Raw genomic sequence first — 16,695 nt, forward strand, 5'->3', positions numbered from 1 at the left:
TAACTGTGTTGGGAACAGAAAGGATAATGCTAAGGTCTGTTCCAGGTCTGCATGTGTAGTAAACACAGCGGTAACAGTAACTGAGAAACCAGTGGACACTTGGTCTCCATCAGATTAAGAACAGAAGAATTTAGTCCCTCAAGATATTAAAGAACTATGCAAAAGCATGACTGAGGCACATCAAAAGAGCTTAGATTTTAAAATCTGGCCTTTCTGATATTCAACCTAGGCAAAGAATATAGTTCCTTGATGAAGACAATTTAATCACGCAGGAAGCCAGATCAGTGAACACCACTCCAAAAGTACAACCAAGACAAGAATGACTGTTACTAAATGTTGTTTGCTTTTTTTTCTTTCGATAAACCAGAAAGAAAATGCATCCTTTTAAAAGATCTTTTCTGTAAAAGTACTATTGTATTCCATTACAGAGATGGAATAAAATGCTATGTTGTATAACCACTGAGGCAAGCATTTCAAAGTTAAGCAGAAGCCTTAATATCAAAAAGAAGATGCAACACTAGCAAAGGAGCACAGTATTTTAGGGAGACCATAGCCAGAAGTAGTCAGTGACAGGTCTAATTTTATATGTGAAATGATTTGCTACAGGGAAGTTTTGGGTGATAGTAATGCAATAACCAATCTCCCTGCAAGAGACACCAGATGTTTTCAGAACATATTCCAATGTAACTGGCATTGGGTATCTACAGGCACCTATCAATCTGACCATATCCATTCTGCATAGTTTAATTCTATTTATAATTTTACCAAGCAGCACACTGTACATCACTCAAGATTTACTGACAAGCTGTAAAAACACAGAATCCCAGATAAGGCTGACGAGGTGTCCCCAAAGCCAACACTGGTATGTCAGCAGCACATCTGCAGAACAGATTGACATCTCCAAAAACAAGTCTGGAGATTGCATCTTATCTCTTCAGAACTGACAAGCAGAGGGTATTTGGTTCTTTTACCTCTTTCCCATTCCACACGAAGATGTCTGCTCCATCAGCCAGCCCAATGCCATCCAGTGTCAGCTCATCTCCTAAAAAGAAGCAAATCATCAAGTTCTTGCCCCCCACAAAACAGAAAGCAGGATCAGCAGGCAAACTGAAACACGCTGGCACATTCTACTCTTCCTCAAGCGTATCACGACAACAGCTGATGTGTGGTCAGCACTGTGGTGGGTAACTTAGGGTTCACTCGTGTAGCAAGAGCAACACAAGTGGGTACAAACCCCCACAGTACCCTCACTGAGTGAAGAGGGACGCAGCAAAAAGGTTTCCATTCATTTTCCCTTGCAAACTGAAGCCCAAGTTAGAAGTGCTATCTTCAGAAGTTAGCACAATGAATCAATAGATTTAAAATAAAAGGGTTGGATTTAATAAATGAGTTACAAACTGTACATTCCAAGCCCATTCTTTTAAATATTAATGCCCATGCTGCAATGTCTTTTACCTTCCTACTATTAAGTCAGATTCTGATTTTTAAAAAGTCACTGTCATTTAAAGAATTGCACTAGCACGTGGAGGAATATTTACAGCAGCTGTTAAGTGCCTCTGTATTTCAATGTCAACATCATGGAAAGTTGGGTTATGTTCTGGTAGAACCCTAATTTTCTGAAACAGACCACAAAGATTATAAAATTTCAAAATGGCTAAATAAGCTTTTGAAGACTAACACTTAGAATGGCATAACAATGCAAAGCTGGAGACAGAACTAACAATTTTAAAATACTACTGTACTCTTCATAAATTAACATACTCTTTATGTAAGCACTTTCCTTTTCAAAATTCCTACTTCAGCTTAAGTCTAACCTACATTCTTCTTTGATGTCAACCTGGCTTCTCCCTTCCATCCTCTCCTTTACCTACAAGGTAAATGCTATGAAAGCCATCATTCATAAGCAAATCACGGTCAAACTACAGACTGATGTATTTTGTCAGCAAATGTGTTTAGCTTGCATAAGACCTGCAGTAATACATGTCTCCAAGATGTTCTACATATCAAATCTTCAATGTCTGCAGTAAATACAACACATAAATAACATTCAAGTATGTAGCAGTCTCACCATCAAGTATCTGGTAAAGATGCAGCCCTGCTGGTAAAGGCTTGGCAATACTGAGAATCATGTCTCCTTCCCACGATTCCAACATCTAATTGGGAATAATAATAACAAAAAAATTACATAAAACACCAGCAAGCAATAACTCACATCACTCCAAATCACAACTTTGCTGAACGCTGTTACAGCCTGGCTACCAAGCTCACTTGGTGACGCTTAACAAGTCACAGGGATTTATTTCAACAAGGCTGGTAATGCTGGAAACAGTCAAGCATTTAGGACATGGCCTTTCAGTCTAGTCACCAGACAGACAAAAATAAAAGTTTCAACAGGGCACTAACCAAAGGTTCTGAGGTACAGGAAAAGCAAATAGTGTTTCCTGACATTGATTTAGGTATCTATGAAAAAGCATTTTACAAATTGTCATATTACTTTAACACAGTAGAGAATAAATGCAAAGATACCACATTCAATAGTTAAGCTAAATATTCCTTCTAACAAATGTTCTTTTTTCTTAAACTACTTTGATTATTGCCTTTTAAGGCCAGCTAGCTCCTCAAAAATACAAAGATAAATCTGTCACAAACTGAAATGTTGAGAATAACCCTGGAGTTCTGCAAAGTGTTGATCCATGCCCATGTACACGCTGCCCAGACATGAATAGTTAGCTTAGGAGTGCGTTCAAGTCTACATAGTTAAAATTTCACCAATTTCAGGGCTATTTCAATACTCTGAGAACAGACCTCAAACCGATGTCTCCCTCTGTGTAAACCCATACAGTTTTTAGCCCCCTAAAACTACATTTACTGTCGAAAATTTCTCACCGAGATAAAAAATGCAGCATAAATACATTTGAAAATGTTGTGGCTCAAGTGAAAATGAATTGTTACAGTTCATTAAATACAGCAAATACCTGGAACACTGACTGTCGAAGGTCTCCTAGCGTTTTCCTTCTATCAATAGTCAAATCCACAACACTTTCTTTCCAAGTCAGTGAAGGATGCAAAGCCCCATTGTGGAATTTATAACATGAGCTCAAATGGAGATGTAAATCAATGCCATTGCTAGCCGAGTCACATTCCGCTCTTTGAAAGAACAACACAAGAAAATAAACCAGTGAATTTAACACGGACAAACGGCTGGCTTATTTCAGAGGTGCTTCTGGGCAGTTGTCCTGGAATTGATACCCTCATGACTAAATTCACTGTCACCTTCCCTGCTCCATCAAGGGGTGTGAAAAGAGATGCTCAAAGGTGACAACGATTTACCCATTTCACAATACAGAGCTAGCTAGAAATCCTTCACATAAGCACTGTAACAGTAAGTTCTGTCTGTTTCTACACCCTGCTTCTACCTTTCTAAACTGAACAACAGACTTCACCTTTACGGATGTGGAGATTGTAGGGTTTTTTCAGGCTGTGTTACAGAAATGCAGAGGGAGGAAAACCTGCATGGAAACCGAGACAGGACAGACACAGCCATGCTTTCCTCCTTTATACCTGTATCCAGTTCTATTAGCTAAATGCAGCAGCAAATACACCATTTAAAAAAATAAAGGAGTGAAATTTGCACTGTACAGAGACACCACAGAAGACTCGTGTCTCTTGGGTGCATATATATTTTGATAGCTTAACTGTGATTCAGGCATAGCATCAGCTCTCTGTGTTCCCCAACAGAAGGAAAAGTTCCAACCAACCTGAATACCACTAGCTCTTTCCTTCATGTTTCTGGCAAAGGATACCATTTATCTGTTGTTTCACAGTAAAGCAAGTCATTCTCCCTTCTCCCAGTGGGGAAGTCCCTTGATAAACAAAACTAAGATAACATATTCCATTCTCCTTTCAGAATTGCCCTGATTTGCACCAAAACAAAGGTACAATTTTAAACTGCAAGTTAAGTTTCCCTTGAAATTCTGTAGAATGCCCAGTTACACCACTAAGAGGGAGGCAGGGAACCAGCAGAAGGCAGAATCTGGGCATACAAGTTGTACTCCTCAATTAACTTCTATGATATTGAATCATTTTAGTACCTGGCTCTACTCAATGAGTTTCTTTCATTTTAAATCACCTCGGAGATCTGCAGATTAAAGAATGCTGTTCAAAAGATCGGTACAGTTACATTAATATACCTCTTTTTTTGTAGCTCAGTATTAGCAGCATTCATTTCATTCAGAAGGTGTTCAGGAATTTGGTACCTTGGATTTCCTCGCGCTGCAACAAATAATATAGGCTAGTTTGGCCTCAGCCGCTTAAAATGTGTTTTGGCAAACAAGAAAAGTGATCAAGACGAGACATTACAGTACAGTAATCATTGAAAAGTCAGAGCAATAACGTTGCATCCTTTCTTAATAGAGAAAATTAAACTGCAAGATGATACGAAGAACAAACAAGCATTTTTACTTCTTCCCATCAATCTTTCCAAAAATGAATGCCGTTAGCAACAACTTTTGTTTCAGTAGATGTTCTCCTAGTATTTGTGAAGCATCCTAGGAAAAAGTTAGTGTCAGCTATAGCCAATTAAGTGGTCACTACTTCCTCAGAGGTAACCTCCTTGTATCTTGAGTTAACACTTTTTCCAAATGATCACTAGAAAGAAAACTGTTCTCTTCAATTCTTGGAAAGGATAGAAAGGCCCAATAGCCTTTGCCCTCCAGAAAACAAACTGGCAATGAAGGAAGAATAGCAAGATGAGCTTTGTGTACCTTCAGGCGGTCTTTTTAACTGAGATTTTCGATAAAACAGCATGTAGGCACTCTCTTTACCCTGAAATTGTTTCTCAATATCCTCCTCCTTGATCGGTTGGACTTTTGAATCATTCAGATCAAACCAATGGCAACCAACAGAACTGTCCCTTTCCCTTGCAGGTTTTTTTTCTGAATTCCACTGGACATCATTCTTCTGAGAAAGGCTTTGGAGATCTTGTCCTTGAGAATCCAACTTAAACAGGAGATTATGTTTTTCCTTCAGACCAACCTTATTTTCATCAGGACTGAACCGAAATATCTGAGGGTGATTCTGCAAATACTAAAAGGAAAGCAAAGACGAGATGAAGAAGATACCCAGTTTTAAATACAGCTGACTGCATTAGCCACTTCACCTGAATCATCCTCAAACTGATACACAAACCCCATCCCTTCAAACTTGATTTTATGATGCTTCCTCATCTATTTCCTCAGTTTAGACAGAAAAAAGGTAATTTTCCTACCACCACTTATCTGCCTGATCCTTTATATGCTGTTGCCAGCTTCATTTCTCATATAACTTCCAACTACCATGCAAGAAATCGCAAAATAATTGTTTTCAACATACATGCCTAGCTAAGAATTAAATCAGACTAACTTCTGAATTTGAAGGATTGCTTGAGACACTGGAGTCCTTTTAAAACACTTCTCAGAAGTGCTCCCTTCTGTATTTACCAGAAAAGCATCTTGAACTCAATTCTGGTCTGCCAAATTGTACCTTACCCAAATCAATGCTGCCCACTGCGGCATCTCAAGAACTTACAATCTACTCACTCAGTTTTGCCAAGCTTATCCGCTCTGTCCGCTACTTTCATTTTAGCAGTATGCAGATACTTCCAACCACCTTGGTGTCCAAATTACACCAAACAAAATCGTGGCTCTTCAGAGACACCAACCACCCTCCAATCCCCCCACAAAACTACAAAAACCCCCCAACTCCCTTCAAAAAACCTCAAAACAAAAACAAGCCCCCAAAATCAGAATTTCAGTTTCAATCACATTAAAAAGCTTATTTGATACTTCAAAAAGTGTAACAATTTACAGTTATTTCCGTAAGGCAAGTCCTGCATTGCTCAATGTGCTTTTGGTAGAGATGAGGCACTTGTGAAGAGTCAGCTTTGGTAATATTCACAGTAGCACTCAAACTTTGAAATGGTTAATACTGAGTTGATCACAACTTGTTTCTATCACTTCCCTGTCAAAGTCAGAAAAGCATCTACCTCTGTGGAAGACTCACATTCAGATTTCACAACTACATTTAAATAATTATTGTGAAAACTGCATTGTTAGCTCTATTTAAAAACAGTCAAAGATTAATTTTCCACCTGTCTATAACACAAATGCTAAACTATTTTCCTTAAACCATTACAAAACACAGTAACCAACTCAACAACCAAGATTTTACTGGAAGTGTTAATTTTATGGGCACATCCTAATCAACCAAGAAGTGGCATACATTTTCAAAACCTCATTTCTGTTACCACTGTTGAAGAGGTACTGAATTTCTTCTTGAATTCTCATCAGAGCTTCTGTGTTCAAGTGGTAGGAGCGTTGTTGCAGCTTCATCCGCAGACATAAGTCAAACAAGGTTCAGGACATAAGGTTAATTATTTTATAGGCCAATGATACAGACGGAAAAAAGATACAAGCTTTCAGGCAGACAACCCTTGAGAATCTTGTCTGTGCTTGTCTGTCTTACAAACCTCTTACACATGCTCCATCTTGCTAGACCCAGTGCCAGTATTTTCAGTTACCATCCTACTGACTATTCAATAATAAATGTAAAGTTATTTTAACAGTAAAAAACCAAACATACATATTACCTTTCGTAATGCTCCATATTGTTTTCGGTATTTCTTATTCCAGGACACCCCTTTTTTCTCCAATAATTTCTGCCCTAACTGATCCACAGGAATTTGTTTAGGTTCTTCCTACAGAGAAATTAAAAACCAGGATAATGAAACCTGCTAAAGTCAAGGGATCAACACAGAGAGGCCAATTCTGAAGTGCTTAAATCATTCCTGTTTGTTAATAAACCAATGTAACTTCACCTTTCGCAACAGCTTCAGTAAGCAACATAAGAAATACTCAAAAAGGGCTGTTTTCTGTGTGAAGAATCAGTATTAAAGTCAGGTGAAGTTACAAGTTCTAGCTGTTTCTTGCATACACTAACCCCTTCCTCTAGACCCTCCAATATCAAAATCAAAGCAATAAACTCCTTACATACCATACCTTGGATATAATCCCTTTCAGGACTTCCAATGGATTTTCTGTTTCTTTGGCATTTTCAGTATCTTGTAAAGCCGTCTCTTCAATCAGCCTATCCTCTTCTTCCTGTTAAGAAAAACAAAAGACTCACAAATATTGTCGTTTCACGCACAACTAGCTCTTTCTATTATGGTCTGTACTAACATTTAGCACCCACAATTCAGAATTGTGAAGGAAGTTCTGATAAGTTGCCTCTGCCACCTGCTCCAGTCTGTATATTTCCATACAGAACATCCATTATCATTTCTTTTAACAACGTTGCTTTTGCGTTATTTACAAACAGCCATCCAGAGTCATCCACTAAAATGACTGTGCTAGTCTTGAGCAAAGACATTAATTCATTTAGGAAAGAAGAAGTGAGCCCAGTTCACCAGATTGGAAAATTTGCTACAAAATCTTGACAGAGATGGTATACTGTGGAAAATTAATTGGCTAGTTTGGCTGTACATTTCATCCATGAGCTCTTAATACTTTTTTGAAAAATGAAACATACCAAGCAAGGAAGAAAAACCTTTAGGACTTACTTGTAATTGCCAGTTTCCTAATTCATCCACATCTTTGATATAAACATGATAGTGTCCTCCATAGCAGCCACCTTTATGTATAATAACAGAGAAGAGCTCATACATGTACTCTGAATCATCCATTTCAGTCTTTAAAAAGAAAAACAATAATAGTAACAGTAACATATATCAGTAAGTCTTTCAGACAAGGACAGTTTTACACCATGAGCATAGCTTCAGATGTTTCTCGGTGTGCATTCGCACACGCAGACATTGGCTTTTCAGTGCTGGGGAACACAAGCATGGACTGACACAAACCATGGACCTTATTTTGTTTCAATGACTCGACAAAAAAAAACAAGCATCACATTCATATATACAAACCAACTGATAAAAAAAGGCTTCCTCAAATGCAAACACTGAGAAGTTTCCAAGCTTGCATTGCAACATTTCAATTAAAAAAATGTATTTTTCAGTCACTTTCTATTAAGTATATTCTTTATATATTTTAAAGATCAAAAATTGTCATCAAGCACTGGTGTAGCTCAGTTTATAATCAAAATACATATATATATACACATATATGAATGCAAAGATAGATTCCTAAGAAAAATGAAATAACTACAGGCACATAAAACATATATAGCTAAATTTATACATGATGTTATCAGACAACGACAATACAAAAATAAATTGCAATTTCCAGGTGATAATCTTCCTTTCAAGGAAATGTCAGATTAAGGTTTAGGTAATTATTTCACTCTTTTCCCTTGTATAGCTACAATGAATTTGCCACTCAGTTAGAAAGTGGTCTTTTGGAAACAAATTGGAATTCCAAAAATTTGGAATTAGAGGCAGAGGAGAACCTCACAAAGTTTCTCAAATACTTTGCTCTGAAAAAACACAAAATAAAAGATAACTTGTCCTTGAGATATTTGTTCTCTGCTGAGTATACAGAAACTTTTAACAAATACAAGAGTACAAACCTGCTCACAAAAAGGCCTCAGATTTATCTGGATGGGGAATGTATAGCAGCTCGTTTCCTTGTATCGTTCACACTTCTCAAAGTCAAAGTTGAATCTCAGGAGAGAAATGGTGAGAAAGGGTGGTAGCTTGCGTAATTTAGCAGACTGTAAAATGATGAAAAAAAATGTAAGCACACAGTTATACCAGGACAGTGATTCTACCTCATTATGGGCAAAGCTTTGTTACAACCAGGCAATTGTGACCCATGTTTTTCATTTTTAAAATGTCTTCCCCAATTCTGAATTTCCCTACCAACTGGACATCCTAAAAGCAAATCAAGATCTTTCCCCTCTGTTAAGCCATACAACTTCCTTGACGGGTGATCAGCAGTCCCATACTTCATCCTGCTACAGAAAACAAAGGAGGACATTGCTCAAATTCTAGACAGTAATTACATTTCCACAGACCACATATTCTTTGTGAGAGGATTTTCTTGAATTTTATACTAAGAAGCAACTGCTTCAAACCCCTCAGTTGGTGCTTATGCATCAAGTCAGACTAGACAGCATCTTCCCAGCAACTTTGCTCTCGGCCCGTTGCAGAGCACCAGCCACCACCAGTCCCACACAGACCCTGGGAACCCAAAGGAAAAACCATGAGCACTCAACTCCTGCTGGACAGCAGGTGCTGCAGAAGAGGGACACAGCTTCAGGGCAGCTTCATCATTCCCAGACAAACAGTGGGGCACTCAGCATCTGGCACAGGAGCTGAAGCCACCCCCCCAAAAAATATAACTACAAATGAAGCTCAAACTACAAATGCGGGCTACATGCTTGCTTCTGCTGCAAGAAAAGAACCTCAACTGAGCCTGGGGCTATGACTCTTCTAGCCCCTCCTGGTCATCTCCTCCAAACACAGCATTTTTACATCACCTGAGGTTTATTCCAGTGACCTTTGAGGAGTTTTCCAATTCTCTGGGGTTGTGTGACCCCAAGTACAGGTCAGGGCTTGTATAGGCACAGTGTTTTCAAATGTGGAACTCAGAAATGATCCCACCTGTAACATAACCACCTCCAACAGGTGTATATTGTTCAGAAAAAGGGATTATCCCACCTGCATTTTGCAGCTGACTGACTGTTGGGCTGCCTCCGAATACAACAGAAATAGTCTGAAAAATGTCACCAGAATACATCACAGTGGCATCTTGCTTAAGATCTGACAGGCTGCTTGAAGAAAAGGGCCTTGACTAAGATCTGTGGGCTATGGTAAATGAGCATGGTGCTGTGCCCGAGTGGCATGGGTTAGGTGTACTCTGAAGACCCTACGGCCAGCCACAGAACAACCAAGCAAGAGTTAAAATCTCCCTCATTTATACAGGAGAGGACCTCCAAGACAGGAAAGCCAAAATAATCCATTTTAGGAAGGAGGAATATTAATCAAAATTGAACAACTTGCTGTGTGAGCACATCAGGAACACCAACCATCTTGTATTACCTCTGAATGTAAGCGTAGATTCAACAGACACACTTCGGAGCCCTTCCAATGTCTCCACCCAACTCTCCATTTGCAGAGCCACAACAGAGACTCCCAGCAAGCCCCTGAATATTGCATTTGCATCAGTTATGAAACTGCATCAGACCACGTTGCAGAGTTTAGTGGCACAAAGGATTTTGCACGTTCTTCCAAGTTTAGGTCGTACATCCCTCCTTCCCACAACAGCCTTCTAGCACAGCCCCTCTCTCCTGAGGTTGTTCATTCACACCCCAGCACCCCCCAGCTATGTGCTTTCTTACCCAAATTCAGAGTTCCCGCTGTATGGATGAGCACATTTGAGAGGTAAGCAACTGTTAACCTTGACTCCCTTTAACCCACCAAAGTCAAACAAGCCCTTATAAACCAAGGCACAAGGCATTGGCAAATGTTCCTGAACTCCCAAGTCACTGATTAACTTCATCTGTCCTCAGATTGCCTTTGTACCCACTGCCTTCCACAGGATGGGTGCTGCAAAGTTTGGATTGCACTCGTCCTGCTGCAGAAAAGTCACCACAATAGGCCAAAGAGCTTCGCTGTTGTGAAGAGCGCAGAGTAGGTCAAAGGCAGAATGCACTTAACAGCCTGTGCCTGCTTCCCCTTTACGAAAAATAGTGGGAATAACAGGAAAAAAAAAAATTACAACATGAAAAATTAGCACAGAAGAAAACCGAACACCACTTTTTATCATTCTGAAAAAATGCAATTCAAAGACCCACAATTCCCATAAAGCTCTCACTGGGCTGCCCTTCCCTGGCCCTGGCTAAGGCGATGGATTCCAAGAGACAGAAAAATTCTTGAATTCAATTGCTATGTTGGGGAAACCAGTCCAAACTGTTGCAAACCAACAATGAGGGACAAACTGTCAGCACAGGGGCACTGCAGGCTGCACTGGCATACAGACAGTGACCACCCATGCCACCATTCAACACAGCACCCAGGGTCACATACACACCTCCTCCAGAGGACACCAATGTCAGCAAGTGTCAGGCACCTGAAGCTTTCCCAAGGTGCCCAGGCTGAGAGCAGAGAACTAGACAGTCAAAGGAGTACACCAGCTCAGTCCCTGAGCTCCTGGGCATCACGCTCAATAAACACAACAGGCTTAACATTAACAGCTCTCCGTTGAACACACAGGAGCTCAAATGACTCAGCACAGGAAAAGGTCACGCCATTTGGCTTTCCAGGTAATTCTTAAAAAACCAACACAAACCCCACAGTTCTCACTGATAGCCAAGCATAGATAAAAGCAGTAAATCATTCACTAGAAGATGACAATGCAGCACAACTCAGCAGATAAACCGACTGGCTTCCTTCAAAAGCACCTTCAAGGCACAGCCTGAAGGAGAAAACTCTGCCACGGTCTGTGCTCTGACCATAGGAACGTGACTTTGCAGTTTTGCTGTGCCTGGATTTTTATCCTCCTCCTGGCTGGCCTTTCAGATGGAGGGAAACTCCTGGTGGTGCCCATGGATGGAAGCCACTGGCTCAGCATGTGGAGCGTGGTTGAAAAGCTCACCGAGAGAGGACATGAAGTGGTGGTGCTTACACCAGAAATAAGCTGGCAGGTGAGAACAACGCAGGCTTACACGGTGAAAACATACCCAGTGTCTTACACACTTAAAGAGCTGGATGCTTCCTTGCACGAACGTGTTCTTACTCACCTGAAGGCTCCAGCACTACAGAACATACTGAAAACACCTATTAGGTGTTAGTTGATCACCGCAAGAACCTGTTCAGCATCAGGGAAACAACACAACACCTGGACCAACAAATCCCATTTTCCTGCACAGAGCAACAGTTGTTCATTATTTTTTCTCCCATTGTGTTCTTCATGAGAGAATTTCCACGATTTTCATCATTACATGGATCTGTTTAGTTTTTCTTTATTGTCTAGCTTAACTTTTAGCCTATCATCTGAAATGCCCAAAGCCAGTTGTAGTGGAGGTGTGTAAATGAGGCAATACTCCCGAAACTACGTGCCATCCCATTCACTGTGGGCTAAAGACTGCAACAATATTCAAGTCAAGAAACTAGTCACACAAGCTTTCCTTGGCATAGCTGCTGAGGTTTAAAAAAAGAGGTCAGATTTTGGCATCCTCTTGTTACATATTGTCTGATTAAAGATAGAGATTTTTTTATTTCAGAGTTAGAGGGCAGACACAGCAATGTAAACAAAATTCCTAACTGGTAGCAAACTGACCACTGAGAATCACCACTGCATTACCTTTGAAGCTTCAACAAGCTTATTACAGGCTCCACATCGATACAAGTTCTCATTTTCGAAGTACTCTTCTTCTACATACATGTTCCACAGGGCCTCCTCCAAGCCAGCAATACCTTTTACTGCCACTGTTAAGTCTAAAAAGTCTTCCTATGCAGAAGTACAACAAAAAATAAGGTAGTAAGTGGTGTAAGTTCATGCTACATTAGAAAATACTCACCCCATTCACCACAGCTGATAGAAGCATTCATTCTATTTTCATTGCTGATGGGGAAAAACCCCTATACATCCACAGAAGATAATTTAAAAAAAAAAACCAAACCCAAACTTTTTTTAAATTACAAAAAAACATAGAAGACTGTAAAGATATGTTTTGCTGTTACCTCACTGTTCAGCTCTCTACTGAAGGCAATGCCTGCCAACTCAGAAGATGCAAGAGCACTTGTTTTCTTACCTCTGAGTCATAGCCTGATGTAGGTGGTTTAGAAAATGCCAGCCAAGACTTAATAACAAAGTCATGCATAATTTTCATGTTTTCAAGTCTGCAGCACCCTAACCAATACATACTAGCTAGATTACACAAGGCCACCAGTAACACTCAAGAAAGATGTCATTATTTTTGGAGTTTCAAAAAAAGAACATTTAAAGTATGTTCAACAGACTGAACAGAAACCTATCCTGGAAAATCCTCTGGCTTTACCTGTCTCTCACTGATATTCTTGCATTCTTTACAAACAATCTGGTTGACAACGATCCCATGGTACAAACGGTTAATAAGGTCATGACCCGAAGTCCCCACAAGGGAAGTTTCCAAAGCACTGAACAGAATCCGATTTAATTCCTGCACATCATGCTGCCTCATTTCCTGCATGATAAAAACAAAAAATTAAGAAATAAAATAGTGCTATCTGCTTTTACTTATTGCTTAAAATCAACACATATAAAGTGTAACAAAGACCGGTGCCTCAATGACTACCCATATATTTACTACCTTGAGTAGTAAATTATTACCTTTACTATTATTTGAGATTCTTAATTGAGTTATGCTCTCTGAGTAGCTACAAGCACATAATCTATAACCCACATAAGACACTTTCACTCAGGTAGATTTAGACTAAACTCTAAGATGAGTTACAGAGTTCAATTTAGGTAAGAATCTAAGTATTTGAGGACAAGAACCTTAATTACTGTTGGAAAAAATATTCCTGTAAAAACAAAGGAAAAGCTACTAAAATTGTATCTAACAGAACAATTTTCTTCTGTTGCTTTCTGTACACAATTGGCTTGAACTTCATGTGGAGATACAATAGTATACAACAATACTTGACTCATTTCAATGCTAGCTCCACAGCTTGAAATATTTTAAGATACTTCCTAAAAGTCAGACTTAAAAAAAAAAAAAAAAAGTCTTTTCCATTCAGGAAAAAGTTTATCAATGATGGTTGTCACTGATGGTGATTTGTACCTCATGGCTGTTCCACCCGAAGCTCTCAGTAAGATCTGTCGTAGATGCAGCCTGCTGGTCCAAGAGCAGAAGTTGAGCAAACAACCGTTGAAGTTGTAATGGAATTACTCGAACCTAAAAATAAAAAACAAAATATACCCAGCAGATCAGAAAGTCTTCAAACCAATCATTTAAATTAAAAAAAAAATGAGTACAAAACTTGGAATAAACCACCACTGTCTATGGCTTTCATAACACAGGTTACTCAGTTCGCACAAAAGCACCAGTCAGACTTGGTTCCCAAAAAATCTACAGTGTCGCACCTTACTCAGCCAAATACAGTCATGGAACAGAAGTTCTGTGATAAAGCAAAACTTTACAGCTTAAAATTAAGCCATCACTATAGTCATAAAAGGAAAACTTGCTCTGATATTATTCATAATACTAAACCCTAAGAAGTCAGATACATCATGACATACAGATTGAACATCTGCAACTCTTCGCTCAGTAAAGGGTTTGGTGGTGGGGTGGAACGAGATGGGTTAATGTCAACAAGCTTGATCAGCTACCCATATTTATCTTTGACTTACAAGAAAAAACTTGTCCAAACAACCAGCTGTGTTACTTCAACCTGAGAACTAAGAAATGAAATTCTGTAAGTACTTTTTAAACAAAGATCAGATTCCAGTCTCATACCACCTTGTGCACAAGTGGGCTGTTAAACCTGCAGACAGCCTCAGCGCAGTCATCTAGGCTGCACATATTTACTTTTTTTTCTTTTTTTTTGGTGACAAATAAGTCGTAGCACTGTAGCTTTAATTACAGAAGAGAAAAAAAAATCTAACAACGGACTGAACAGAATTTAGGATTGTTCCTGCTCCCCTTAAAGACAAAATGATCTCTGCTATCAATTTTAGCAGAAACAGGTTCAATATCTTACTTTTGAAGCAAAAGCTTATGGCACTGAAAACTTACATCTGCGTGCAAAATCAAGTATTGGCCAGACAAACTGTCTTTCAGTAATAAAGTTCTGTTTTTACTCATTCCTCTGAAGGGCTTCATGCAAACTGAAACAATATTCTTCCAACTCAACATTCAGCAGTGAGTAATGACAAGAAAATTTTAAATACCTTTGCATCTGGTTTACCGCTATCATCCAAAGTCCCAAGTTCTTCAGGTCCTAGGGAGAACAGCGCCTCTGTAAATGTAAAGAGAAACGCCTATTTAAAGTAAGATGTCTCCTCTTTAAAGATTTGTTGTGTTTTAACTGTCAAGCATTATGATGCCATTCTCTTTTGACAAATTAAGACATTAAACAACATTTCTGAATGTTATTCATCCTCAAAACTGGTTCAAGACATAAAAATAAAGCATAAGAAGCATGAAAGTGTTTAGATGGCAAAATATCTATTTTTTTAGGAATTGCAGTGATTGCATTAAAAAAACAAACGACACTTTACGGACAGCAATAACCTCTCTTATTTACACTCTATAGGCTGTTTACCCATAAGAAAATGTAAAGTTTACAATATTTACATTTCGTGCAGAACTGATGATACTAGTCCTACAGACCAATAGCTCTGAGTATTCTGTGAGAACTTATTTGAAGTGAACTGAACTGTTCCTGAAAACAATTTGTGTTTGTGGTGCTTCTTAAATAACTAGAAATGCAGGACACTGTAACATACCAATTCAACATTATGTTAAGAAGATTTTGAATGCATTACCTCTAAATTCAGGTGTGAATAACAGAGTCTGCAGAAGGGAATTGAGGTAGCAGGTCCCACCCTGATTTTTGATACCACTTAGGTTGGTGTAATCCCTGGGAGCTGGAGGCTCAGAATCACTGGGCTTTGATTTCCTCCCTTTTCCACAATGATTGTTTGAAATAAAGGAAAAATCCTCTTCAAATAAGTCCCCAAACATTGTGAAGGCAAAACAGTCCTTAAAAAAAAATAAATCTATTTACTATAAAAAATGCAATTGAATCCACCCACCTCTAATCCCCAAAAACGAACCTTTCAGCCCTGACCGAAGAATTTGTCTGTAACTTTCTTCATCCTAATCTGTATATTCTAAAAAATGAATGTCAGATCCATAGAAAACTGTGCACTAATATAACAAAAAAAAAGGGGCAAATCAAAAGCATTTATGTTAGCACAGGTCTGAATAGACTTTTAACTAGAATCAAATACAGCACATCTGAATTTTTCATAAGCAAAAACACACATAGCAAAACAAACAGGTCCTTCTAAACACCTATAATTAACTGGTGGCTGAAGTTGCCCAGTTTCCTGCAGGAAAGATATGTAAGGCCTCCCAAACTCATCAAAATCCCTGCACTGTCTCTCAACAAATGCATGTGCACAATCTGTCTCTGCATTGGCCAGTTCAGATGGGAAGAGTGTAATAAATGGTAAAAAATACAGCGATAGTTTATGAAAACATTGTGTCTGCCTCCAGAAGTTTGAGAGCCAGAAACTCAATGGCAATAAACTGATTCTTCTTCAGGGAAGTTTTTTCAGTCCCTTTTGGAAGCCTTCTGACCTTTTAGCACATACCAAGATTCCCAAAGTCTTGTACTTCCCACCCCATAATTTCATTTGGTGTGCTGCAGCTCCTGTATTGGCAGTGAGCAATCAATGAGTTATACTGAAGCAGTATCTACCTTCATTCCACTTGCAATTTCACAGACCTTTATCATGTTCCACTCAAACATCTCTTCTAGACAAAGGCTTCCATAAAGACGTATTCATTCCTACAAATGAATTTGTCCCTTATCTTCGATTGTCCTTATCTACCTCCTCTGAACCCTTTAAACTTCTCCTTTACCTGCTTGAGGCAAGAGGATCACATCTGCCTAGGATATTTAAGACATGTGCAAACCACAGCTATATAGATCTCTATAGTTTTTATTTATATATATATTTTCTACATTATATATAAAAATATATTATT

General features: G+C 38.9%; 1 protein-coding gene across 1 annotated transcript in view; it reads right to left on the reverse strand.

The window, feature by feature from the left end:
* The window catches only part of USP40 (ubiquitin specific peptidase 40), a 30,403-nt gene extending 14,711 nt beyond the window's left edge, over positions 1 to 15,692 (reverse strand). Inside the window, exons 1-14 of the mRNA XM_010080979.1 lie at positions 15,465 to 15,692; positions 14,868 to 14,935; positions 13,759 to 13,872; positions 12,994 to 13,158; positions 12,297 to 12,443; positions 8,560 to 8,703; positions 7,595 to 7,723; positions 7,035 to 7,136; positions 6,626 to 6,733; positions 4,764 to 5,085; positions 4,191 to 4,272; positions 2,976 to 3,147; positions 2,069 to 2,153; positions 972 to 1,042 (exon numbers count right to left, since the gene is read on the reverse strand). Of these exons, the coding sequence (XP_010079281.1) occupies positions 972 to 1,042; positions 2,069 to 2,153; positions 2,976 to 3,147; positions 4,191 to 4,272; positions 4,764 to 5,085; positions 6,626 to 6,733; positions 7,035 to 7,136; positions 7,595 to 7,723; positions 8,560 to 8,703; positions 12,297 to 12,443; positions 12,994 to 13,158; positions 13,759 to 13,872; positions 14,868 to 14,935; positions 15,465 to 15,663 (1,908 nt within the window). The 5' untranslated portion in view covers positions 15,664 to 15,692. The remainder of the gene's footprint in view (positions 1 to 971; positions 1,043 to 2,068; positions 2,154 to 2,975; positions 3,148 to 4,190; positions 4,273 to 4,763; positions 5,086 to 6,625; positions 6,734 to 7,034; positions 7,137 to 7,594; positions 7,724 to 8,559; positions 8,704 to 12,296; positions 12,444 to 12,993; positions 13,159 to 13,758; positions 13,873 to 14,867; positions 14,936 to 15,464) is intronic.
* Between the last annotated feature and the right edge of the window lie 1,003 nt (positions 15,693 to 16,695).

The sequence above is a fragment of the Pterocles gutturalis genome, unplaced genomic scaffold, assembly GCF_000699245.1.
Source record: "Pterocles gutturalis isolate BGI_N339 unplaced genomic scaffold, ASM69924v1 scaffold489, whole genome shotgun sequence".
Lineage (NCBI taxonomy): Eukaryota > Metazoa > Chordata > Aves > Pterocliformes > Pteroclidae > Pterocles > Pterocles gutturalis.